The sequence below is a fragment of the Ahaetulla prasina genome, chromosome 3 (assembly GCF_028640845.1).
Source record: "Ahaetulla prasina isolate Xishuangbanna chromosome 3, ASM2864084v1, whole genome shotgun sequence".
NCBI lineage: Eukaryota > Metazoa > Chordata > Lepidosauria > Squamata > Colubridae > Ahaetulla > Ahaetulla prasina.
The window spans coordinates 193,646,766-193,674,236 of record NC_080541.1 but is presented as its reverse complement, the minus strand read 5'-3'; the positions used below and the strand labels follow the sequence as shown (position 1 = coordinate 193,674,236).

The window sequence follows — 27,471 nt, the reverse complement described above, 5'->3', positions numbered from 1 at the left end:
TGGAATGACCTTTCTTCTGGCCTTTGGGTGGCTCGCGGCGGCGAAGCTCGCGGTCGGGAAACCTCCTCCTCAGCCGAGAAGGCTGGCGGCCCTGCCCAGCCCTCTCACTGCACCACCAGGGCTTCCCGCGCCAATGCACAGTCCGCCAAGTTTGCGCCGTCCGCCCACCAGACACGGGAATGGGGCCGCCTGGGGCGACAAATCCCGCGAGACCTCGGCGGGCCCGCCTCCCGCCCCTCCCATGGGAGTCCGTTCGGTACCCCTCCTGTGCGGGGTTCGAAGGCGTGAACTCGAGTATAAGCCGAGGACGCCAGCACAAAAACGTGCTGAAAAACTCGGCTTATACTCGAGTATATACGGTAATTGTAATTTTGCATACTGTGCCTGCATTGCAGTACAAGATCTCTCATACAAAAACTTTGTAAAAGTTTGTTTGTAAAGAACAAAGGTAGAACATACCTACTTCTGAAGTCTAACTGAGGTGAAAAAGTATATCATTAGGCTGGCTAACCAAATATTATTTTGACTTGCATAAGGAAATAGAGTTTATCATTAGTTTAATTACATAAAAGTCAGTTTAATTACAAAATAATATGGGCCATAAAATGTGCAATGGTTGGGATTCAGAAACAATTCTGGATGCTTTAATGAGCCACAGGCAGATGTTGAATTCATGTTTCTGGATTTTTAGAAGCACTGCATAGCCACAATAGATCAGCAGAGTCTTCTAATATTTCTAAAGTGATTCATTCTGCACCATAAATCACCATACCTCTAATAGTACAGAGGTATGTACTTAAAGGAAGCATGTTTCTTCAAAATGCTGAAAAAATGGGATTTTATTCAGAGTTATTCTACTGCCAACAGAGTGAAATGATGCAAAGATACAGAATAAGGCAGCGTATCTACTTTTTACTATTCCTATTTCTTCTACAATACTTAGCACTGTATTTTAGAGAAATCCCAACCTTTCTTTTGCAAAAACAGAAGAGGAAGAGACAGAAAGTATCTATGATAAGCTGCCACAATTATCAAGGGGTAAAAATAACCATCCTTAGAATCAATCCTTAAGCAGCTCAAGTAAGATAAAAATACTTTCCCCATTAAAGTAAGACACGCCATTGTTCAACAATATTGTGAAACCTACCCTTTGAAGATGTGTGCACAATATTCGTTCCATAAGCCGTTCTTTGCATAGAGTGATATAATATACATTTTAGATGTTTTGCCTTGGACAGAATCCAGAATGTGGCTTATCTACATATTAAAAAAATACTTTGTCTTCTATTTTAGCTGAAGGTTGCTTTTTGTGAACGGAGTATCCAATTTCTGTCTGGGCCAGATTGGTGGTTTTATAAAGATTTGTGTGGGAAAGCTGAACTTCATATGTATGAATTAATGTTAATTAATTAATTAATTAAAACTGATAGACTGCAGATACTCTAATGCAGGGATCTCCAACCTTAGCAACTTTAAGCAAAGTTAAGCAAAGCTGGCTGGGGCATTCTTGGAGTTGAAGTCCTCCAGGCTTAAAGTTGCCAAGGTTGGAGACCCCTGCTCTAATGCACCAGCCTTGTAATCAGTCAGCCTATTTCTCAAGACAGATCTAGCACTCTTCCGAAACAGGGCTAAATTTGTGTATAAAAATAGCCTGATTGATAATACAAGCAGTTGTTGCTGTGGCAGGCAGCTGTCCAGTCTTGTCTACAGCCCAAGCCAAAATGACCGTGGAGGGAAATTCCCACTGACAAGACAGCATGTTAGCTACTGTCTAAAATGGCCAATAACTACAAAAACTTATTGCTCTAATTTAATGGTCATCTGGATGGCTGCAAAGAAGATTGCTCCAAGGCTGTTTATATATAGTCAGAATATCCACAACTGTTTCAGGGTTTTGTTTATCTGAACCCAGAACAGGTAAATCATTTTGGATTTTATTTTATCATTGTTGTGGCTAATATGAAACAGAATTTCCAGTATGCAATATTTGAATTGAAGCAAAACGTTTATTTTTTCACTTCATTCACACCTTTATTATCCATTAACCATGTGCAATGTATCCTACTTTAAAAATGGTTATATTTGGAAACTCATTTCTTGTCAAACATAATTAGTTAAGCTATTATCTGTGAATAGGAAAAAGCTGGTAAACAGATGTTAATGTTTTCAAATTCATGTATGAATGCCCAATGACTTGAGCTTATGCCCAAACAATATCAAACCATGCTAATCCAGCTCACATAATTGTGCTTACCCATGAGGTCAGAAAATCCTCCAACTGGCAATCGGCATGTTCCAGTAACAAACTGTAGTAATCTCATTCTCTTCTCATTATCTATTTCCTTTACAAACTGAAATAAAATAGATCATTTAAAGCAATTTGCAATATCTGATGCCAATTCACGAAGTGTTCACAGCCATAGCTGAATATATCAAAATAACTCTTAAATCAAGAATAACTTTTAATTATTTGCAATACAAACTGAAATGTTTACATGGAAATATTAAATATTTCTATAATTTCATTATGGTCTTAAATTTGAGACCCAGTTAGGAGTAGTACTTAAAGGCACTGGGCTAAAAACTAGGAGTCCGTGAGTTCTAGTTCTACCCTAGGAATGAAACCAGTTGGGTGACTTTCAGCCAGTCATTCTCACTTAGTGTTAAGAAGGCAGCAATGGTAAACCACTTCTCAAAAATACTGCAAGGATTTATCTATGTAATTGTCAGGAATCAAGACTGATGCAAAAATGTATAAAAATCCAATATTTTTTTAAAAAAGAAAATACTTTAAATATAAAGTACACAATAAATTTTCACCTTGGTATTTTAGCTTGTTTGTAATGGAACACTACGAAAAGATTACAGCAAAATTATTAAACCCTAAGACTATTTATTGAAATATTTGCCTGAATACATTACCTGATGTTCAGACAACAAACATAATCTTAAATTTATACCATAATAAAATAATATTAAAAAGTATTCTTGTTGCAAAAGACAAACTTGGCTTCACATCTGGAAATATGAAGACAATATAATTTAACTTAAGAGGAATATTATTTAAATATTTGAAGTGGATTTTACGTTCTCAGTTTAATCGTCAGTAAAATTACCATGTGAGAAACTGAATTCTAGTCCCTCCTTAGGAATGAACACATCACAGGATTATTGGGAAAATAGGAAGTGGAGGAAGTATTAGGAATGTCTGCCACCATGAGTTATTTATAAAAATAATAAAGCAGGATAGAGATGATAGATAGATAGATAGATAGATAGATAGATAGATAGATAGATAGATAGATAGATAGATAGATGGATGGATGGATGGAGACAGATACAGTTAGATGAGGGGTGTCAAATGTCGTCACAGTAGAGTCACGTGACATATTGGAACGTTTTTTCCCCTTTGCTAAATCAGGAGTGGGCGTGGCCAACATGTGATGCAGCCGGCCTGTGGGCCGGAGTTTGATAACCCTGAGTTAGATGATAGAAAAATAGATAGATAAATGATGTTACTCAAGCATTACAAACCTGCCAAAACCACACTATTTGTTTGCTTGTCCTGGTATAATGCCGGTAGATTGTATGTCTTTGCCAATCAGTCAGGTCAATTTCTTGCATTCCACATAAAAGCACCTGGGGAGGGGGAGGGGTAAAAGGTTAGAGAAATACAACACAAGTGAAGGCCTGATTAATGTACAGTATTTATTTGCCATGATTTTCAATGCACAGGAAAAAAAAAAGAACTTAAGCTATGGTGAAGTACTGAATACAATTCTTTTCGCAAATAAAAAAAGGCTGCAAAACAAGGTTTTGTGCTGTTTATGGATCAAATCTTATACAATTTATTTCCAGCTCTGCTGCAGTTCATTCCAAGTGACTTTTAATACTAGTCCTCATTTAAAATGGAGAAGCTACAGATAGCTTAGATTTTAGACGCAAGACAGATGTCTCAATGATGATGATTTCTGCATTGTCCATCAGTCTTTTCCTTCTCCCTCTAACTTTCAGCTACTAAAGATCTATCCAATTTGCTATTACAGTACTTAAAATGCAAACATGCAAAAAAAAGAAAAAGAAAAGAAAAGAACTTCTAGTTTAATAGCTTTTCAGACATTCTATTTAGGAAAGTACCAGGCAGTCAGCCATACAATACAAAATAAAACCATGGATGTGAGGAGGAAATCAGAATAAACTTTTGAAGGCTATTTTTACACTGTATAGCTGGTAAACAGGGGAGATTGTGTTCTTTTTCAAGGATGCTGGATTAGCTTCGGACTGCTTTTGAGAGATGAGAGAGTAAAAGGGATGGCATGTGGAAGTGTCCTAAAATTAATCTGCAGCTTGTCTGGTTAAAATTGACAGGTTGCAATAGTGGTCCGAAACTCTCCCCATTCCAGCAGTAACATAGGAAACTAAAACGTTTGCTAAAATTTGGTAGCCCAGATTTTAAAGTACAGTAGCCTTTAACAGTAGCAACAGTAGCTGTCCAGAATCACTTTGGATAGTGAGATGGGTGGCATATAAATGTAATAAATAAATAAACCGTCCCTTGAGTTATCAGTCCTATGAACTGAAGTTTTTGTCTAAATTGCAGGTTTAAAGGTCTACCTCCAGCTCTTTGGCATCAAAGTACTGTAAGTATTGCTGTGATAGAATCTCATTGAATCCTTCAAAGAAAGCTTGCGTCTGCTCTTCTACACCCCGGGAAAGCCTCCATTCTGCTACCAGCCTTGAAAAGAAAATATACACTCACATGACAACAGCCAATACATCCTGAGTCAGATGAATTATAATATTAATTAAATGATGAACAATTATAGGAATTTGAAGTCATTCACTGTTTGAAAAGATAGTACACAAGAACAAAGGAATATATAATCTTGCAGAACATGTAGCTGAAGTGTTACCACCATGGCAAAAGGACATTATTAACTTCCAGCCTTGTGCGCTTCAAGCAGGACAGATAGTCTGTTATATTCAATTACCGTATATAGTTCTAGTGAACTGCAATTTGGACAAGAGACTTTTTCTGGGATTATGGAGAAGATTAAGGCACACATGGGCCAACTGCATTACATACGTGGCCCTTGGACACACACTGAAATGTAATCCAAAAATGCAGGGAGTTTGTCTCATTTTCTCTCATATATTAGCTGATCGGAGCTCTGAAAAAAGAGTAGGAAACTTGTGATGCTCTAGAAATTGTCAACTACAGTTCTACAATCCCAGATAGCATGGCCAATGGTAATGGTTGATGGAAGTTGTAGTTTAAAGACACAAGTTCCCCATAACAACTCTGCAGAATAGCATGAAAGAGAAAAATGAAATTGATGAAAAAAAATCTCCTCCCCTCCAGCAGTTCTACTCCGTCCAAGTTCTATGCATGAATGAAAAGAGACCTAATCAGAGAATAGCAACTTGAATCCAATAAAAATTATGGTTAAAAAATACTTAAAAATAATTTTGAACTTACTTAATATATTCTTCTTTATTTTCTTCAGTAACAAGGACATTGCTACCATTGGGTTTCAAGTCATGGCTCTTTATTTCACCTAGAATTTCTTTATCAACTGAGAAATACATTTCTAGGCCACATTCTTCAATATTGTTTTCCCTACAAAATCAATACCATGTGGTGTGATTAATTACTAAAATATTTTTTTACGATGGATACTCTGACAATAAACAATATCATGCTTAGGACTATAATTCATAGCTTTAAAATCAGAAATCTTTTTCTGAAGCTGTGAGCCATGCTTCCTTTTTATATTATTCTCTGAAGATTACCAGTGAAATGAGATTGGCACAATGCCATTACAACCATTAATGTAGTCAACATTTTGACAATGTTAAGTTAAAAAAAATACAAACTAGTTGTGTTGAGCCCAATGGAGGATCAATGCATCTAACTCCTAAATCTTTCAAAATTTGAAACAACGTCAATGAAAATCAATGATACATTTTGATGTTGGCATAGAGCCCCTCCCCCCGAATGTTGAGGGTTTATTTGGCACAGAGTGGCGTATCCTGTTTTATCACAACTTATCACCTGATTTAAAATCTACAGGCTATCAAAATTAGAAGTATCAATCTGTCTAAATATTTGAACTTCATGAAATATTATTGGCCTTTCGGAGGATCCCAAAGACATGGTTCTACTATCAGGCCTGGGGATCCCATGGAGATATGTAGCTACTGAGCCACCCAGAGTCACACATGAGATGGGTGGCTACATATATTGAATAAACAAATTAAATATTTCTATTAAAATATACATTCAAATGTGAATAGCAGTACAAGTTTTTAGTAAGAGTTAAATATTTACTAATTTGGTCAAATATTTAGACATTTATTTGCATAGATAATATTCAAAAAGTGGAAATAAGAAACTCACTTAACCCAGATGAGGGAATTGTAGAATTCAGGATCTACAGATTCCAAGTCTTTTAATCCAACTGGTTTATTAAGGATACGTTTGTAGAAAGGTAGGGAGAAACCTGTGTCTATAAATTTTCCATGGAACAATGCCTGAAAAGGATAGAAAGTATTCCTTATCTTACATTAGTTGCACTTTGCATATCTGAGTTGAAGCCTATGCTACTCTTAACCATTTGAAAGAAAATTTCATGAAAGGAATAGCAATAGTAATAGCACTTAGACTTATATACTGTTTCACAGTGTTTTACAGCCCTCTCTAAGCCGTTTACAGAGTCAGCATATTGCCCCCAACAATCTGGGTCCTCACTTTACCCACCTTAGAAGGATGGAAGGCTGAGTCAACCTTGACACTGGTTCACAATGGAATATAAACTACAATTATTGTCTCAATTTTCTTTCTTTTGTTTCCCCCCCCTCGTTGGCAATTTTTTTCATGTTCACCTTAACAACTATCTCATTGAGTAATTCCTCTGTTTTCCAATCAATGATTTTAAAGATGTTAAAGAGATTCTGTATGTTTTCCTTGAAAATGAAGGCTAAAAACAGGAGGTCATACTGTGGAAACTGGTTGACTTTGTTCTTCTGCTATAACTTGATTTGGAACTTGTACATAGGTACGGTGGTTTGTGATCTGTTCTATAATCAGCCCATGGTTATCTAATCCAGTGAACAATGCTGAATAATTTAACTTTGGTCAGTTATCAGAACATGCAAGTCAATATAATTTAGATACGTTTAAGGTACGAAAACATCTCTACAATTTCATGTAAACACAACAAAAATCTATAGCCTATTTTAACAAAGCATATGGCAGCCTATAATAATTTCAAGTTTTTTTAAGAACATTTCAGAGTAAATTCAGAAAAAAATGATTATTCTAATAGCACTCTTATCCAAGATTTGCGACAGATTTTTTATCAAGGCAATGTTTTTCTTTTTACCAGGTATTAAAAGAAATCGCAAAATTAAAAGCTTGGCAGGCTTTTAAATATATTGAGCATTCAAATATAAAACACTGAATGGAACACAAGAAAGATTACTGCTGTCAAGGTTACCAATTTGGTTTTCCTGTATCCAATTATATATTTACATAAGGTCTGTGTCCTATTTTAAAAGTAAGAAAATGGACAGAAAATCTCGTCTTCTAGAATTAACCATTATCAGCTTTGCTATGTGGTTTTTATAATATTTTAAATGTGTTATGAGTATTATTTCATGCACTGAACTCACCATAGCAATAAATCTACCAATAAAGCGGAAGTATTTCAGATGATCTGGATTGATGTAAGAAGCTGGGTTTATCTGTAGGCAGTAGTTATCCTTCCCTGCATATTCAAACAGGCAATACATTGGATTCAGCACTTCATGCGACAATAGAAAGAACCATTCCCTGAAACCACATAAAGAACTCACAGTCAACACCACAAAAAAAAATTACATGCACACACACAACAAACATAAAATTTAGACAGTTGTGTATACATTTCTTTGGTGTTAATACCTAAAAACACTAAGAAGCTTGAATATGCCTTTGTTTTTGCATCTATGCCATGAGTTTCAACAAATCTTGCATCTACTAGACCAGGTCATAACAAAGAGACATCATTATTCAGTGATGTCTAACTGCAATTCAGGTATCAATAACAAGTAATTTACCATGTTCAGCTTTTGGATGAAATTTGTAAGAGAAGAAGGGGAGGAGTAGGGGAGGAGTCAAAAGAGGAATCAGCCTAGAGTCTCTATGTAGTCACAAATGGACTAAATCCAACCCCCCTTGAATGCTGTTGAACCTTATTCAACGCCTAGTGCTGTTAGTTTTATTTTCATCGCTACTCTTTATTTCAGTCACTACTCTTGAAATCTCTATGTATTGCTATTAACCATTGCACAGCTTAAGAGTACTGAACAAAATTAATGATATCCAAATTGTTGTATAATATCTAATATATTTTAGTTTACAAAATCATAATCCTGACGTTGATTTTTCAAGGTATTTAATTCCAAGATTGAAGTTCATGCAGATAGGTGATATGCTTATGTATTTGGCTTTACAAGAAACATTTTATGATCTGAAGAGTAGGCAAGGATGATTGAATGAGCTGTAACCTGGAACTATGGATTAATACTGCACTGAAATAAATTTTTGCATGCTAGTAGCTTCTTAAATTAGCAACAATTCCAACTGTTCTCAAATTTCTAACAGATCAAATACTGAACTGGATCCAAAGATCATAATATTTTAGCACAGAATTCAAAACTGAAGATTTAGTTGTTATAATTCTAGATCTCTGTTTTTCGTGAGTTTACAGAAAATATAACTAAATTTGAACCTTAAAGTATATACTTTACATATACTATACAGTATGTATTTTACAGAGGGCATTAAAAAAAGCTTTTTAACATAAAAGAGGCAATAATGAAAAAAGAATTCAGATTTCCTAAGCAACTTTCTACAGCAAAATTTTACAGTTTTATGGGTTTTATAAATTAAGTCATACCTACCGTGCAACACCTCCATAATCTAAGCCTTCTTCTCCTGGGAAAATGACCCACAAGCGTCTTCGTAGGTCCACGGCACTGAGGCTCATTATCTTCACACGGAAAAAAAACACCAAATGTTACTTAGAATGTTAATAGTTATTCACATAGTATTCAGATTAAAGCACATGTAAGGCAGCGACACAAATTGAAATTAGGAAAAAATGCTGATCAAATAATTTTAGAAAAAAATATTATTACTTAGTTTCAAAAATTTCTGCTCATTTACCTGCTGAAATGAATCTTCAAACAGTGTTTTCCTGCTCACTGTTATTTTTATATGTTGGGGCATAGACAGTTGCTAAAATGTAAGAAATACATTTGAAAAACAAACATGTTAGATAATCATAATTACAAACATATTGCACTCTCAGCAGGAACTCACTCTCTCAAACACTCTTAGCAGGAACTGTGAACAAATTAATTACTTATCCTGAATAGGAGGCACTTTATGTTCATACCCAGCAATTTTCTTATTACAAAATAAGAAAGCTTCTTGCATTTATTTTATGCTCACATAGTTCATCTGATAAAATACACATACAGGCAATGTTGAATATATGAAAATTTAACAAGTTGATAATCAAGAAAATCTTAATTGTAAACAAAATTATAATTCATAAGTGCAGGGAAAGATGTGACAAGTTGGTCTACAGTCACAGAAGAAATGTAACTCATGAGGGTTATCCTCCAACAAGGCAAATCCATAATGCAAAGGATAAATAGTGAACTCACTATAAAGAAACACTGCTATCTTCATGGCCAAGTGATCTGAATACAAAGTATTACTGTGTAATCTTTTGGAAAAAAGGTGACATGCCAATTCTGTAATTTCTCCATTAACATGTTTTATTTTTTTTTTTATTTTTTTTATTTTTTTATTTTATTTATTTAATTTATTTTTTTATTTAATTTATTTAATTTATTTATTTATTTGTTTGTTTGTTTGTTTGATTGATTTCTAGACCACCCTTCTCCCGAAGGACTCAGCCATAGTACAGCCAAATTAAAACACATAGGTACACACTGAATTTAAAATACATTTAAAATGAAATATTTAACCGGCCAATTTAAAACTAAAAACGGTCAAAAGACCGATATAAAACCCTAAAATATAAAATTATAAATAAATACAATTTAAAATTCAATTAAAACTAAATTAAACTAAAATCAAATTAAAATAATATTTAGGCTAGTCCCGCCCGATTGAATAGCAGAGTCTTCAGTTCCCGCTTGAAGGTACGGAGGTCGGGAAGTTGGCGTAATCCAGGAGGTAACTCATTCCATAGGGTCAGTGCTGCCACAGAGAAGGCTCTCCCCCTGGGGGTCACCAGCCGACACTGTTTGGCTGATGGCACCCGGAGCAGGCCCGCTCTGTGGGAGCGCACAGGTCGTTGGGAGGCGATTGGTGGCAGAAGGCGGTCTCGTAAATAGCCCGGTCCTAAGCCATGGAGCGCTTTAAAGGTGAGCACTAACACCTTGAATTGCACCTGGAAGGCTACCGGCAGCCAGTGCAGGCTGCGCAGGATAGGTGTTATATGGGAGCAATGTGATGCTCTCACAATTACCCGCGCAGCCGCATTCTAGACTAGCTGGAGCCTCCCGGTGCTCTTCAAGGGGAGCCCCATGTAGAGAGCATTGCAATAGTCCAGGCGAGAGGTAATGAGGGCGTGAGTGACCGTGCGTAAGGAGTCCCGGTCAAGAAAGGAGCGCAACTGGCGCATCAGGCGCACCTGATAAAATGCTCCCCTGGCAACAGCTGTCAAATGTTCTTCTAAACACAGCCGATCGTCCAGGAGAACGCCCAAGTTGCGCACCCTTCCCCTGGGGGTCAGAACTTCACCCCCCTCCCCAGTCAGCGAAGGCGTAAGCTGACTGTACTGGGACGCCGGAACCCACAGCCACTCTGTCTTGGTAGGGTTAAGTTAGAGCCTATTCCTCCCCATCCAGACCCGCACGGCTTCAAGACACCGGTCCATCACCTCGACAGCTTCATTGGGGTGGTTTGGAGTGGAAATGTACAGCTGAGTATCATCAGCGTACAGATGATAATCCACTCCAAAACCACGGATAACCTCACCCAGCGGCTTCATATAGATGTTGAACAGGAGAGGCGAGAGAACCGACCCCTGAGGCACCCCACAAGTGAGGGACCTAGAGGTCGATCTCTGCCTCCCTGCCAACACCGTCTGTGAACGGTCAGAGAGATAGGACGAGAACCACCGATAAACGGTGCCTCCCACTCCCAATCCCTCCAACCGCCACAGCAGGATACCATGGTCGATGGTATCAAAAGCCGCTGAGAGATCTAACAGGACCAGGACAGAGGAACATCCCCTGTCCCGAGCCCTCTAGAGGTCATCCACCAACACAACCAAAGCCGTCTCGGTGCTGTAACCAGGCCTGAAGCCGGACTGGAACGGGTCTAGAAAGACAGTTTCCTCCAGGTATTGGGGAAGCTGATATGCCACCACACTCTCAACAACCTTCGCCAAAAAGCGAAGGTTGGAGACTGGACGATAGTTCGCCAATACAGCTGGGTGCAAGGAAGGCTTCTTGAGGAGGGGCCTCACCACCGCCTCTTTCAGGGCGGCGGGAAAGGTGCCCTCCAACAAGGAGGCGTTGATAATTCCTAGGAGCCAGCCTCGTGTCACCTCCCGTGTGGCCAGTACCAACCAGGAGGGACACGGGTCCAATAAACATGTGGTGGGATTCAGCCTAGCCAACAACCTGTCCATGTCGTCAGGAGTCACAGGATCGAACTCAGCCCAAGTAATATCCACAAGACCTGCCCCCGTCCCCTCGCCCGGATCTATCCAATCAGTGTCCAGCCCGTCCCGGATCCGAGTGATTTTATCGGACAGATACTGTACAAAATCCTCAGCACGCCCCTGCAAGGGGTCCTCCTGAGCCGCCTGCGAGAGCAGGGAGCGGGTCACCCTAAACAGGGTGGCTGGGCGGTTATCTGCCGATGCGATAAGAGCAGAGAAATAGGTATATTTCGCCGCTTTTATCGCCACTAGATAGGTCTGAATACAAGACCTAACTAGTGTTCGGTCGGATTCGGTGCGGCTGGACCTCCAGACACTCTCTAGGCGTCTTTTCCGGAGCTTCATCTCCCTCAACTCCTCGTTATACCAAGGACCTGGGCGAGTTCGGTGCCGGGTCAGAGGCCGCAAAGGCACGACTCGGTCCAAAGCCCCGGTGGCCGCCCCTTCCCAGGCAGCCACCAGTTCTTCGACCGAGTTGTGGGCTAATTCCCCAGGAAACGGCCCAAGCTCCGTCAGAAACCTCTCCGGGTCCATCAGGCGCCTGGGACGGAACCATCGAACCAGCTCCGGCTCCCTGCGGCGGGGTGCAGCGGTTAGAAAGTCTAGCTGAAGGAGTAAATGATCTGACCATGACACGGGCTTAACAATTAGTTCCCCTAAATCCAGATCATTTAGCTACTGTCCCGAGACAAAAATCAGGTCCATAGTGTTACCCCCAGTGTGGGTGGGACCATTAACTACCTGGGTCAGGTCCAAGGCCGCCATGGAAGCCATGAACTCCCGAGCTGCCATCGACGATTCGCCCACCGACGGCAAGTTGAAATCCCCCATAACCATAAGTCTGGGGGTCTCAACCGCCATCCCGGCTATCATCTCCGATAACTCGGGCAGGGCTGCTGCCACGCAGCAAGGAGCCAGGTACGTAACCAGCATGCCCACCTGTACCCCACGGCCCCACTTTACCAAAAGGGTTTCACAACCGGCTATCTGCGGGACAGTGACCTCCCTCGGTTCTAGACCCTTGTGAATGACAACCACTACCCACCCTCCCCTGCCCTCGGTTGATGGAATGCCTGGAAACCTGGTGGGCACATCTCGATAAGGGGAACCCCCCCTTCTGCGTCCAACCAGGTCTCCGAAATGCCCATCAGGTCCGCCCCCCCCTTGAATAAGATCGGCTATGAGGGGGGCTTTATTCACGACGGACCTGGCATTGCATAGCATCAACCGAAGGTCCAGGTTCCTGGAGGCATAGCCACTTGGGGAACGAGGCAAGCTTGGGGGCCCGGAGCACGCAATCGCTTGCAAACAGCGAGAGCGTATTCCCCGAACATGATATGAGCCCCCGCTTCCGCCATATCTGCCCCTCCCTCTTACGGAGGGAGACATACCCATAAATGGTTGAGTTTTAACCTCCATAACTATCTCCGTATCAAGAACCTCCAAATCAGGAACTCTAGCAGGGACCAGCCTACCCCTCCGTGGGTGTCCTCCCCAACCCACCCTTTAAAAATCCTTCCCTCCCCGTAGATGATTTATTTAAAAGTTTAGTAAAACACGAATTTAAAAAACCCCTAAGCCTCTTATTAGCCGCATGCCACCTCTCGGGATTCCAAAATCTGTCATCAAGGTAGGCCTTCGATAACGTAGAGGGCCATGTCCGCGAGAGGGGGGAATCTCGCAGACTGAGAAGTTGCGTCGTTAGATACATCTCGGAAATATATAGAGATGGCCAAATCCAGTCCCAGACCAGTCTTTAAATACGATGGTAATGCAGATGTAATACTACATGGTAGGTCTCAAACCGGGAGACAAGAGTGTAATGGTCCGAGGGTGAGAAGAGATGGTCCAAAGATGTTCAAGAGATGGAAATAATCCAAAAAGTGGAGAGTAAAAGTGCATGATGACAAAGATGACAATAAAATAGGCCTTAAACAGGCCATGGGGGGGGGGGGAGACGGCGTTACCATCACCGCCGTCAACACCACACCACCTCCGACACCGAAGTGGCGGGGGGGAGGGGGGGGCACCTCCCCATGCATCAGCCGATTTCAAAGACTCCATGGGGGGGGAGGCGCCCTTGTCCCTCCACCACTACCGCCGCCGCCATTCACAGTTGCCGCCGCCGGCGGAAAGTGGCAGACATGGCGACCAACACCCCCGTCAAGTCCGTGGGGGCCGGAGTCCAAACCCACGCCTCGCCCCAACTAACCGTGTTCTTTTTCGGGGAATAAACCCCTCTTCAGGCGCTGCCACTGCCAACCGCCGAAAAACGGCCAGGCACTGGCCACCGCCCCCAATCCAGTTAGCGGGGCCTACATCCGCATCCCCCAACAGGCCGAGAATGCCTCCACACCTCCACTCCCTCTCCAAAGCGCAATCTCCTCGGATCTCTGTCTTGTCAAGTGCTCCCCAGGGGAAAAAACTGCCTCTGGTGCCCCAGGCGTCGAACGTTGCCGCCTCTGCCATCACCAAAGGGAAAAACGATGAAGATGCCGCCCGCCGCCCCAAACATGCAGGACAAGCCGGCGGCCACGCCCTCGTCCCACCGGCCAGCCGAAACTCCTCCCGGGGGCCGAAAACCCCTCCTTGGCTTGGCACGATGTCCCATGATGTTCCACCCCACTGGACACGGTGCTCCGTCCAGTTGTGAGGGGGAAAATCCTCCTCGGGCACTCCGGGCGCTGGATGCTCCCGCCCACGGCCTCTGCTACCGCCAAAAGAAGCAAACGACGGAAAATGCCGGCTGCCGCCCCAAACATGCTGGGTAAGCCGGCGGTCGCGTTCTTGCCTCACAAGCCAGCCGAAACTCCACGAGGGGGGGTAAAAACCCCCTTGTCGGGTTGGCATGATGTTCCGCCCAACTGGGAAGGGGGGCTAAGTTGTCAGAAAGCCCCCTCCCTACCAAAAACTGGATAGGGGAGATTTGCCATCCCCCCGCTGCATCTAGTTGGACGCCATCTCGCGCATGCGCTTAGAGAATTTTAAATATTAAATATGTTAAATTAAATTAAATTTAATTAAGTTTAATTAAATATGTTAATCACATTGGTGTTTACAGTATTCATAAATTCAGTAATAATTAGCACTGTGAATATTTCAAATTTGATTCCAAAATATGGATGCCTCTTCAAGCAACTGTACAAACGAGAAAAAGACAAGGCTGTTTTAATAGTGACCAACAGGTTGCTTTAATGAGTCATCAACAAATGTTGTGGAGCAGGGAGGCATGGCCAGCGTCGCGACAGAATGGTCGCAAATCCCGAAAGCTCTGGGGTGAGCGCAGAAAACCCCCTCAATATGGGGGTCCGTTTCGGACCATAGCTGCCCTGCAGAGGCAGCGAAGAATGAGGGAGCCACCGGAGCAAACAGGGAAGTTACAAATTCCCTGCAGCTCCGGCTTTTTTCCCTTGACCCAGCGAGGAGGATCGCAGCCACCATCAGCTGCCCAAAGTCGGGATGGCCACAAGAATGGGCAGGAGGATAAAGCGAAATACTGAACAAGATATTGAAGCTGGGTGAGTTAATACCAGCTCATGAAGAGGCAATTTGAGTAATTTTGACACAAGCCTTAAAAGAATAATTGTGAAACAGCGGCTAAATTAAACAGGAAGTGAAAATGGAAGGAAATAAATGAAACAATACCTAAATTCTGACAAAAGTGGGCTTGGAATTGAAGTCTAGATCCCCAATTAAATAGAGGAAAATAAGTTTTTTTATAACTAATTTGGAGAATTTTGGAATTTTTATCAATTACTTCAAGATTATATGTAAGAGGAAGAAGTAAGAAAAAAAAGGATTTAAAGAAGATTTTAAATTGATCTTAATTGAATACCTCCAAGCTCCTCTATTCTCTATAAATTTGGATTTAAAGGAATATAAAGAAATTACTATAACGGGATAAATCTGGAAAAAAGGAAACAATTTGAAACAAAGAAAAGGTGTGGTGCTACAGAAACAAAATGGATACTTTGCTAACTGTGGATTGTAACTGTAGATTAAAGACTGACATCTAGAGGCAGAGGAAGAAATACAAGATGGAAATGTTTCTGTGATCTCAGGACAGTTCCAAGGAAGATGGATATGTCTTTGCGATTGCAAGACAGCTCAAGAGAGGACTTTGTAACCAGATGGCTGACCTTTAAGATTTATAACATCAAAGAATAAACAGAGACTCAAATGACACCTAAGCAACAACGCAAGAGATAACTACAGAATTGGAATATTAACAATGTTTTAAAAACAAGAGTAGCTTGCAGCAATTCTAGTGAAGAATATAAAATGTATGATATTAAAAATAAAGTTAAAGCCTGTATTAAAGATTATCAGAGGATTATAAAAATGGTGAGAAAAGAGGGAAAGGAGTGTTAAGGAATTTAAATTAAGAAAATATGAAATTTTCTAAGCATAAGTAATGAAATTGAAATAATTTACGATAAAACTTTCCATAAAATATTTGAATATAAGTATGAAAATTTTTTTTTGAATAATAAGAAATGTTTGCTTTTTTCTATTTTGCTCTTTTATTAAGAATGGATAATTTGTAAATTGTTATTGGTGATGGGAGATCTTTTTGAAATTGATGGAATGTAAGAAATAATTTCTTTAGATTTTATTTTGTCTCTTTTATTTTATTTTATTTTTGTTATGGTTTTTTTTTTTGATGAAACTAGGGACAATTATTGTTATATTTTGTGGAATGTAAGGATTATAGATGGTGATTGAAGAAAATTGTGTTGGGGATAAATATTTTAATGAAGAAGGGAAGGGCAAGAAAGGGGGTAAAAAATAAGGGGATTAGACTTGATTTAACACCCATTTCAGGATAGGGGGAAGGAACAGATTTTATGATAGAAATGTACAAATAATAAAATATTAAGAGGGAAAGAGAAATATATTGGATAAATGATACAATGGGGGGTGAAATTGGAATTATGTTTAATTATGTACCTGACTGATATCCTGTTGAAAAATGATTTGTATGTGGTTTATTTTAAAAAAATAAAAAAAAATTCTGAGAAAAAAAATGATGTGGAGCAGGAGGGAGTGGTTCGTTTGTTTGGGTCTACATGGCATTATAGATCAAGACAATTTTAAAAAAAGAAAAATTGCTGCAGAATGAGAGGAACGCAATTGTCCTTTTTTCCTCTTCAACCCTTATGTTTCTGGAGCTGTTTTAATATACATCAGCCTCAGAAAATCCAGGATATAGAAAACTAGTTGCAGGACCTGATATATAATATCAGAAAGCATTATATAAATATTTCTTACTCTGAACATATAGAGGCAATTATAAACTCTGATTTGATTAATCCTGATTTTCAATACTAATACTAATAATAAACCATGTCTTATAAACAACAATAATGCCAATGCTAACCTACATAAATCACAATATGGAGTAACAAATTGCATGATTTCAGGCAAGATTACATGTTTTACAGATGATAGCAAGAGCTTCATGATTACATTTCTAAAGAGAAGTATCTCTCACCTGACACCAAAATCGGAAATATTGGACCTTTGCTTTGAAATCACGAACATAGGCTATTTGAGGTCCGTTGTCTCTGGAAGCAAAAATCAAGGTGACACTGATTAAGCACAAATGTATATTCAGTTAAGGATTTTACCTAAATAACGGAATAATATTGAAGAGAAAAATATGCTATCAGAATGCGTGCCATCTTTCCCCAATGGAATTGGCCCACCCCACTGGTGCTTGCAGAAATGGCCTACTGCAGATCCCATCAGCTAAGAAGTTTTGGCTTGGTGTGATCCAGAAGAGCCTTTTCTGCTACGGCTCCTATCCTTTGGAATATCTTGCCTCAGGAGACAAGGTCTGCTGCCTCTCTTTTTGACTTCAGAAAAAGCCTTAAAACCTCGTTCAGGCATGTTATCCTGAAAGAGAATCTGGCTAGAGGTGGTTCGTACACTAACGGAGAAGGCACCTCATCTCTGCCCCTTAAACCCTTTTTAGCTTGTTTTAATTTTTGTAATTTTAATCCATTTTTATATTTATAATCTTTGAATGTTTGTTTTATCTAAATGTTAGCTGCTCAGAGTAGTTTGAACTGCAAGATAGGCACCAAAGAAATTTGATTGATTAATTGATAAATAATTAATAAAAATTATCTCCTCACAATACTCCATAAAAATCATTACTTAAAACAGCAATCTCCTATCTTGTGTTAAATATAAACTTTCTTTTTAGAAATAGGATTTTTTAAATCTACCTTGGAGTGACTTATATATACCGTATATATGTATTTATACAGTTGGCACTGCCTCAACTGTAAAAGAAGTCAAGGGGCATCTGGTTTCCTCCCTGATAGTACCTTAAAAAAACCGCTGATGATCCTTGGGAATTGCAGTTTATCCCAGAAAAAATGGACTTTCATCCTGGCATCAGAACCAGAACAAAGAGAAGGATAGTCTATTTCAGTGTATGGACTTCATTTCATCAATCAGAATTCTGGGAGTTGAAGCCCACACATCTACAAGTTGCCAAGACTGAGCAACTTCATCCATTCCTTTTCTCTCATTCCTAACATACAACCCAGCTAGTGCAAATTAAATGGAAAGATTGGAAAAAGGGGAGGGAAAGAAGGTGGTGAAGAAAGATAAATTGGAAGTCTTCTTTTCATTCTAATTTTACTGAAAGCAAGGCGAACAATTCCAAATTATAAAGTGAAAGGACAGAAAAATCTATTTGCTGATATCTCTAATTTTCCGTGTTACCCCACTTTTAGTTTCAAATGGATTCAGCATTTACATTACATTAAACAGTGTTCACATTAAACACTGAAAAATAATTCCCTTTAAGCATTATCTTGTTTTGTTTTAGAAACTGTCTGAAAGCAGAAATAAACTGGACCTGCCTTGAGAATAAAGTGTATATAAAAGAGAAAAAGTTCAAAATTCAGACTGGTATATTAACCAGTATTATTAAATAATATTTTATTAGAAAGTAGCAATGTAATTTAGTTAGTATGAAAGATGACCCAACCAGTGTTGTGTAAAACCCTGTCCCTTTTTACAGGCTACCTAAACACTATTGATATTTTAGGAGGAAAAAAACGTACAAAGCAGACTTTCCAGTACGAGGATCGATATATGTTGTTGTTCTTCTGTTGTGATCCACAAAATATGGAATTCCATCCACAGTGAATCTCATTTCCCAGCCCTCTGGTAAAGGTTTTTCATTTAATTGACTATAAAAACAGATACAAAAGATATGAACTGCATGTTACAAAACTGATAGACTATGCAAATCATATCTGCATCTTAAATCCAAACTAGCAATTATTTGAGCAGAACTTTAATTGTCCACTACCATTTATCTGGTACTCAAAGGGATTGCGCCATTAGAAAGAAAAAAACCCAGAGACATTTAGTAAGAGAATATTAAAAATGCTGCTATTCCTGCTCAGTGATCAGAGGTCAATGTTTCCTTATCTACTAGATTATCAAAGAGAACAAATAACACTGTTTTCCTTACAGCATTTCCTTACATGTCACATATAATTATACTACATCTTAACCGAACAGTAATATTTAAGCTTTGTAAGATTTTCACTGAGAATCCAAAGAGACAAATGTGATACCATAAAGCTCTACTCAATGTGCATATGCCTTTTTGAGTTATTACTACAGCACAGGTGCATAGCCTTTGGAACATGGTTGAACAATGCTGGATCTTACCCTTGACTCCTGGGATCTTCCCACTGTGTGATGCGAGTATTATGATTGACAAAATATACTCTGCCATTGCTGTCTGTTCTCTTTTCTGAGAGAAAATACAGTAATTAGTTTTGATGTAAGTTAGTTAGTTTTGATGTAAGACATATGTAAGTAATATTTACGTGGGCCTGTTTGTTCATGGAAAATATCTCACCCAACTTATGTAAGTCTTATTGCTATTGCTATTACGCACTACACCAATTTGGATGCCCCTCCCCTCAAAACTAGCATTAAGGGCCTCACAGGAAAAGCTTAGGATGTGTAATAGGAGATGAACATTGGGAAATAATGAACAGATGAACTTGCTCAAATGGAACCTTTCAGAGAATGTAAGGAATTGTAAATATGGAAATTATCACTGAGAAAGCATTTATTTTCACACCATCCAACTACATTTTGGCAGCTTTGAAATCACTTTGTGTTGGTTTTAATCTTAAACACTTTACCTGGAAATATGGTCTTCTGTAATAGTTATGTAAATGAAGTATTTAAATTGATCTACAAGGTTAAATCATCTTTATAAGGTGCCAATGCAAGAGCAACAAAGAGTAAATCTACTTTCAGAAAAAAAAATAGCCCTCACTTTTTTTGAGTAATACTCCTTCAGCAGGATACATCCCGCTCACTATTTAAGAAACAAAGGTCAAATCCTGATTCCAGATTTTAAACAATTATACAGGTTTACATGTAAAGTAGGAAAAATAAACTGACATTATGCATTAACTCCATAAATGAAAGAAAATAACATTTTATATGGTTTATGCATCTCAGTGCCACCGCATGTAAATTTTGGAGTCATGAATGTCAGATAAGAAAAAATATCCCAGTGATTACTAAATGAAATGAGTAAAAATAAATTTCAAATAAGTGATATTAGAAACTAGAACTTAAAAATATCTTACCCCATCCATGTGGCAAGGGACCCAGAGGATCAAATTCTTTACTCTGTGTGAAGTCTTGATTCTATAATCACAAGAAGACACATCTTAATAACCATTAATTAAACTGATCTAAAATCTGTGCTATGCATATATCATTTTAAAGCAAGATTTCTCTTTCAAGACAGTAAGTTTAGATTATATGTTTATTACAAGTTAAAAGCCCCCAACACTGGCTAAGATTTTCTAGCAGGAGATAAACTCATCAAGTAAATCTTTAGGTGTCATATAAATAAAATTAATACAATACAAGATGTGCTAGGGTTCAAAACTTAAGGGGTAACTTTACAAAATAAGACTGAGTTCAAGTGAAATTCTGCAAATCCAAAGAAATATTGTCAATGTGAATGTCTTTTTTGAATAAATTATGATCATAATCTCTATTATACTGGGCTAAACATTATTTACATTGTTCCAAGAAAGACATAAAACTTAGTCTGAAATATCTGAGCCATAATCCTCTGAAGTAAAGAATTATTCAAAATAATATTGTAAGCAGAAGTAATTTTCCAAAACTATGTAAGAAGGAAAAACAGTAATTTCTATGTATATCAAACAAATTACGTTTAAATTTTATTGTATTGCTTTGTTTTTGGAAACTTAATGGATTCTCAATAGAAATTAATATATTGTTCTCTAAATTCTTAATTTTCATAGATGGTGTTGTGCTAATGTATGTTAGATTTGATTTGCAACCCATTCTTCAGTGTTCTCACCCCATATATGAACCTCTGATTAAATTGCTGCATAGCTCCTTGAAGCTGGCTACGCTGAAGTTGCCACTGCTCATAATTACGGACAGATTCCAGAGTTGGTCGTTGCCAAGTGGTTGTTCTAGTGAAATGGTCAACGTAATAAATCCGTCCCATGTTATCTACTCGGCGCTCCCAACTAAAAAACAAGAGCGATATATTTAAATGAAAGCAGCACAGATCACAAAGTACATAGCAATCAGATAAAAAAAGAAACAAAACATAGAATGCATGCAATATAAAAGACACACACACACACACACACACACACACACACACACACACACACACACACACATAGGGAGCCTTATGTTTGCCACTTGGAGATCCTGAATGAAAGCCAGGCTTTAAACCTACACACAAATAAATAAAATGGGTCAAGCAAAATATTTCCTCAATTTTACTGAAACAGTGAGGAAAAAGTATTATCTTTAATTCTATCCCTATGCTATTCTATTTCTCAATTCCAGCATTTTGATTAAAGCATCTACACTTTATTTATTCATGTCTACTTTGTCTTTAATAGCAAAAATAAGGCTTTTCTTTTTAAATTATTCAAGTGTATCATATATATTTAAATAAATATATTCGTATATGAAAAATGGGATGATTGCTTTCTTGTCTACTGAACCAGAAAAAAGATAGAGGCAGTACAGCAAACTTAACAATGCTGAATTTATACGTATAGGTTCTATTACAATTGCTTGGGAATGTTCCAAATTTCTAGAGCTACAAAAACAACATTCAAAAATAATAAAATATATAACTCCCAAAGCAATAACAAGCTAGCAAAAAACAATCCATGAATTAATATATAGAGAATTGCTCACCCTGGAGGAAGAGGCTCTGGCCTATCCCATGTTGTTCTTTTTTCTACATGATCTACATAATACACCCGGCCATGCTGATCTACTCTTTGTTCCCACCTGGAAAAAAACAAACTGTCACATGTGAATTTATTTAAATACCTTCATCTTGTTGCTTATTTGAAAGTGGCTTCTTAATCCATCTACAACTGCAATATATAATAAGTGCATTTTCTTCATATATAGACATTATATAAACCAAAGGCTTACTTTCATTTCACACTTATAAGTCTGCTACTACTATAGTGCAATCCCTGATAAACAAAATTCTTCAACAATTTGCAATTTCACGAATTTCCTGGATTAAAAATCTTTATCACATTTGAACTGTCTGTTTTTTAATTCAAATATTTAGGGTGGCAAACATGGAATTTCTCATTTTAACCTCATAGTAATTCTGCAAACTATTTTAGGCTAAGAATTTTGGACCAACTTAATTTGCCAATTAGGATCTGAATTGTTATCTGTATGATTTAGTGCTCTGACAATACCCATTTCCCATCACATTTTAAGTTTTGGGGAAAGCAGTACAAAACCTGCTTGTCATTCCAATGAATTCTATTTTATTCATATTTTTGTTGGACTACAGTCCTTCTAATAAGAAGCAGATCATTTAGATCTAGTAAATTTTGTCTTTACTATATCACATTAACTTGAGAACAAGAATTTATGATGATCTAGTAGTGTTGTACCACTTGGACAATAGCCACACTAGTTCATATTTCCCAATAATTTCTAATGATATGTTGGAAACAATATCATTTTAATTATAAACCATATTTTTCCACCAGTATTACAGAAGGCTAAGCAGTGTACCTGCTTAGCTCGACTTATATCAGCTATCTTGTTTTGGTGCTGCATTCAACATTCGTCGCTATAGGAATTTTGATATTTGTGTCATCATGTGAGATATCATAAAGAACTGGTTTATAGGTGGCAGAATTGTATTTCTGAGTATACAAATCATATTTTGGGTGATTTCAGGCATGAAAGAGATGTAAGAAAGTGCTGTCTTTCAGAGGAAAAGATGCTAAGCTACAAAACTACTTTTTTATTTTATTTATTTGTCACATAGTATATATAAGCGTAAGCATGAAATAACTATACAGTATATAAGCATATATATAAGCATAAGTATGTAATAACTATATTAATTGGATATAATGAAAGGAAACAATAGGACAGGAACGGTAGGCACGCTTGTGCTCTTATGTGCACAATGTGCTCTTACAGACCTCTTAGGAATGGGGTGAGGTCAATAGTAGACAGTTTTTGGTTAAAGCTTTGGAGATTTGGGGAAGAGACCACAGAGTCAGGTAATGTATTCCAAGTATTAACAACTCTGTTACTGAAGTCATATTTTCTGCAATCAAGATTGGAGCGGTTCACATTAAGCTTAAATCTATTGTGTGCTCGTGATTGTTGCAATTGAAGCTGAAGTAGTCTTCAACAGGAAGGACATTGTAATAGATGATTCTATGAGTTAAACTCAGGTCATGTCGAAGGCGTTGGAGTTCTACTTGTAAAACTATTTGTAATACAGAATTGAACAACACTGAACACTTGCCCAGGTGGAAGAGGACCTTGGCTAACCGTAGGATGGGGCTGTGAAATGGGAGTTGCTGGCTGAACTTGTCTGCATATGGGTGGTGTTGCTACAGGAGATGCTGCAGGAAGAGCTGTCCCCGCAGTTCCTCCATCAGAACTTGGTTCTGCTGCTGACATGCTTGCGGTTGGCACAGTTTCTTTATTAGCCGCTTCTGATTCTGTGGAAGAAGGGCCATTGACACATGCTGCAGAGAATAAAGATTGGAAAGAAGGCAATGATTACCTTTACTCTGATACATCCAAGAAAGCCTGTAGGTTTCTACATGTTACATGATAATAGTAGCATTATTAGACTTTTTTGATTAAGAATAGTCAAGTAAAAAGCCTTTTAGAAAATACTTAAATATCAAAATTCATTTACAACACGACATTAAAAATTGGGGATCAATTGTTTTGAAAAAGTAGCTCCCAGTTAAATTTTAAACAATTCCATTTCAAGGAAACTATAGTTTCAGAAAATTAAGATGAACAATTCAGGATAAAAGTTCTCGTTCTCTTGATCACAAAAATTTAGAAGTCTTTAACGAGAATATTCACATTTGCAGGGGACAATATATAATATAAAATTTCAAAGCTAGGTCTGGGGAGGGTTCATGTAAATGAATAAATAAATAAATAAAAATATTTCAGTATGAAAAAATTATTATATAAATATAGTGAAATATTCCAAACTTTACTCATCCATGTCTTAACATTGTAAACTTCTCTTTATATAGTTTGAGAATGTTTTCTTGAAAGTCAGAAGATTAAATAGTGCAGAGGGAAAACAATAGCAATAGCACTTAGATTTATATACTGCTCCATAGTGCTTTAGATGCTTCTCTGAGCAATTTACAAATGTCGGCATATTGTTCCCAACAATCTGGGTCCTCATTTTACCAACCTCAGAAGGATGGAAAGCTGAGTCAACCTTGAACCGGTCAGGAACGAACTCCTCGCAACATTTGTAAGTAAAATAAACTCTGAACTCAAGAGAATTTGAAAATTTATCTCATATTGATATTCACATACCAACTGGAGCTGAAGGCCTACGCGGAGTGGGTGGAGGTGGTCGAGAAGGCCTGGGAGGTCTAGAAGGCTTGAAGCCACCATTTGCAATTAATGGAGAGTCACTGATATTAGCCCCCTTGTTTTCATTGGAAACAGCAGTCTCACAACTGTCAACACTGCCACACCTTAATAGATAGGAAAATACAATTTATCCTTGAAATTTGAAGTTGGCATCTAGATAAAAAAGGGGAGTTAATTTTCCAAATCAAATACTACATACTGTGCTATATAACAGGGCAAAGGATCACTGAAGTTATTGCAGAGTTATATGCTGACCTCCAGCATTCCGTTTTGACAATGCCCATAATGCCCACAATGAAGATGATAAGTACTCTTATCATTTTGCTTTCAAAAAGGGGAAGGAGAGCAGAACGGGTAAAAAATATGCAGGTATGTCATAAAAACTTCAATAAGGGCAGGTTATTTCATGTGTTATTCTGCAAAGCAATTCTTGACATAAGAGCTATCAAAGGGAAGTGTCTGGAAATGTATCTCATTTTGCCTGAGATACTAGAATGGATGTTAAAAGAAATAATGGGCTGGGATCAAAAACACTTGGGTGGGGCAACACAATGGAGACGTTTGGATGAGCTGCCTGCACAGGATCCTCAAACAGGCAGGAAGTCAGTGTAGGTTGTTATGGTATGTAGAATTTGATTTCATATAGCCAGAGTGACATGAATAATTCTGACAGCATATTGCTGAAAGCTGAGAAAGGATTTTATGACATTAGAACATAGATACAATTCACCAGATATTAAACCGTGTCATTGAATCAGCTCTCTGCTTAGTCTTTCTGAATTACTCTATTTACTTTAAATACATATTTAAATATAAATTTTAAATGTATTTATGCTGAGTCAATTATAGCTAGGCCAGCAATCATCTAGAACTCATGGTAAAATACAACTGGAACCACCTTACCTTGTTTCACTTTTTGCTTTGGAACCATCATTTTGGTCAGGACCTTAAACATAAGACAATACAAATTTATAACATTTATCACACTAAAAAGATATAAACATTACATAATTATACCAGGCAATTTTATGCACCTAAATATTGACACTAAATATATGATAAAGTGGGACCATAGTTGTCCCACCAAATCAGAAGAACCCAGAACCAGGAAACAGTTCTTAGCTGAGCAACAGAGGAGGCTGACAATTTTCAGCAATAGCTCCTTTCACTTAAGCCCTCATTTCAGTGTTGTTCTGAACTCTAACCCTAACTCCAAAATAAGGCAAGCTTTTTAGGGAGCTAAGAAGAGGAAAAGAGAATTCTGTGATTTTATATAAATTAAAATCAGAAAAGACAGGGAGTTTGTAAATACCATTGCTTGCCTTTGATTAAAATATACATTTATGATGCCTGAAAATAAACAACTGACATTTGCAGGAAGACTAGAGGCTATGGATAACACAGTATAGAAAGTTATTTCTCAAATGGGGGAAAACTGGAACAATGGTGATCCAGGTTAGTGTCTTTTTTGATGAAGCAACATTTTTCAAATTAACTCCCCAGGCAGGTCACCTGTCCATGTTAGCTCTTCGCTTCTAAATACTCTTCTGCTATTAAAAAAGACAACTCTTATTTGCCTGGATTTTTAGTTAGCCATTTTGGGCTTCATACATAAAAATAAAACTTGAGAGATAAAATAAATATCAATTGACTGATAATGAGATGTTTCTAAAACAGAAAAATTATTTTTGAGAAAGAATTCTGCGAATGACGAACTGCTATATAAAAGGTCTAATACATTTTTCTCCAACCCGTTGCCTTTTTATACCTTGGACTACATTCTTTTAATTCCTAATTCATGTGCCTACAATCAATGCAAATTGAAAAGGTGATATAGCTCAACACTCCAAAAGGGCCGTAAGAAGAATAACAGTCTCTCAGTAAAAATGGACATGGGATCTGGAAAAGTAGGTTTTTATTAGAAACGTTATCGAAGGCTTAAGGTAGGAAAAAAATTCAAAGGAAAATTGATTCTGATAAGAAAACTTTGGTGAGATAAAATCCACTAAGAGCTGACAACAATGAAGACTGATTCCTGACCACAGAGCAGGCAGAGTTTTACAATACCAGCAAAATATGATGGATGTATGCAGTATACAGCAGTTTGAGAAAAATATTAGTATTTTTAGTATTAGTAAATAGAAGTATTAACTAACAAACTGAATTACTGTCACTACTCTTCTGCTATTAAAAAAAAGAGCTTAACACATATACGAAGTATCTGGGCCATTTTTTTCACACTTCAGTGGTCACAAATCAAAAGTTAGAAGGGGGGATGTTGCTGATCCTTTGCGACACCATGGCTCCCTGCTTTACAGATGGCTGAATACAAGATTTTATATTTAAGACTAGAGTCCCAGTGTCAATCATCTGAGGTCAGCCACATCAGGAAACAGAAACTGAATGGAATACTGGAACTCTAATTTATTGTTTATAAAGGTTAACAGTAGAATCTTGAAAGCCTGGCAGGGTGGAGGCTTGTAAGAATCTGAAACTGAACCCTATCAAGCCAGAAACTGGCTGGTTTTCTGGTTATTCTAGACATTACTAATTCTGAATATTATTTATTACATTTGTATGCCTCCAAATCTGCCAGGGACTTAACAAAAGTCAACTATTAAAACACCAACAGTATTGTCAGCAATTATACAATGAAAACATACCTGATAAATTTAAATAGTTTAAAATGATAAAATCTAACTTTTAAAATCTTGACATCATGAGCCAATCTGGAACATGAAAC

The 27,471-nt window shown here is 38.0% G+C and overlaps 1 protein-coding gene across 2 annotated transcripts in view; it reads right to left on the bottom strand.

The window, feature by feature from the left end:
• ITCH (itchy E3 ubiquitin protein ligase) overlaps positions 1–27,471 on the bottom strand; it is a 62,724-nt gene that overhangs the window by 6,801 nt on the left and 28,452 nt on the right. For both annotated transcript variants that reach the window (XM_058175370.1, XM_058175371.1), the window contains exons 6-22: positions 25,632–25,674; positions 24,669–24,832; positions 23,617–23,842; positions 22,014–22,109; positions 21,148–21,322; positions 20,396–20,456; positions 19,455–19,539; positions 18,836–18,964; positions 17,248–17,320; positions 9,212–9,283; positions 8,947–9,035; positions 7,675–7,834; positions 6,401–6,534; positions 5,480–5,620; positions 4,615–4,735; positions 3,535–3,639; positions 2,255–2,351 (exon numbers count right to left, since the gene is read on the bottom strand). In XM_058175370.1, the coding sequence (XP_058031353.1) occupies positions 2,255–2,351; positions 3,535–3,639; positions 4,615–4,735; positions 5,480–5,620; positions 6,401–6,534; positions 7,675–7,834; positions 8,947–9,035; positions 9,212–9,283; positions 17,248–17,320; positions 18,836–18,964; positions 19,455–19,539; positions 20,396–20,456; positions 21,148–21,322; positions 22,014–22,109; positions 23,617–23,842; positions 24,669–24,832; positions 25,632–25,674 (1,971 nt within the window). The remainder of the gene's footprint in view (positions 1–2,254; positions 2,352–3,534; positions 3,640–4,614; positions 4,736–5,479; positions 5,621–6,400; positions 6,535–7,674; positions 7,835–8,946; positions 9,036–9,211; positions 9,284–17,247; positions 17,321–18,835; positions 18,965–19,454; positions 19,540–20,395; positions 20,457–21,147; positions 21,323–22,013; positions 22,110–23,616; positions 23,843–24,668; positions 24,833–25,631; positions 25,675–27,471) is intronic.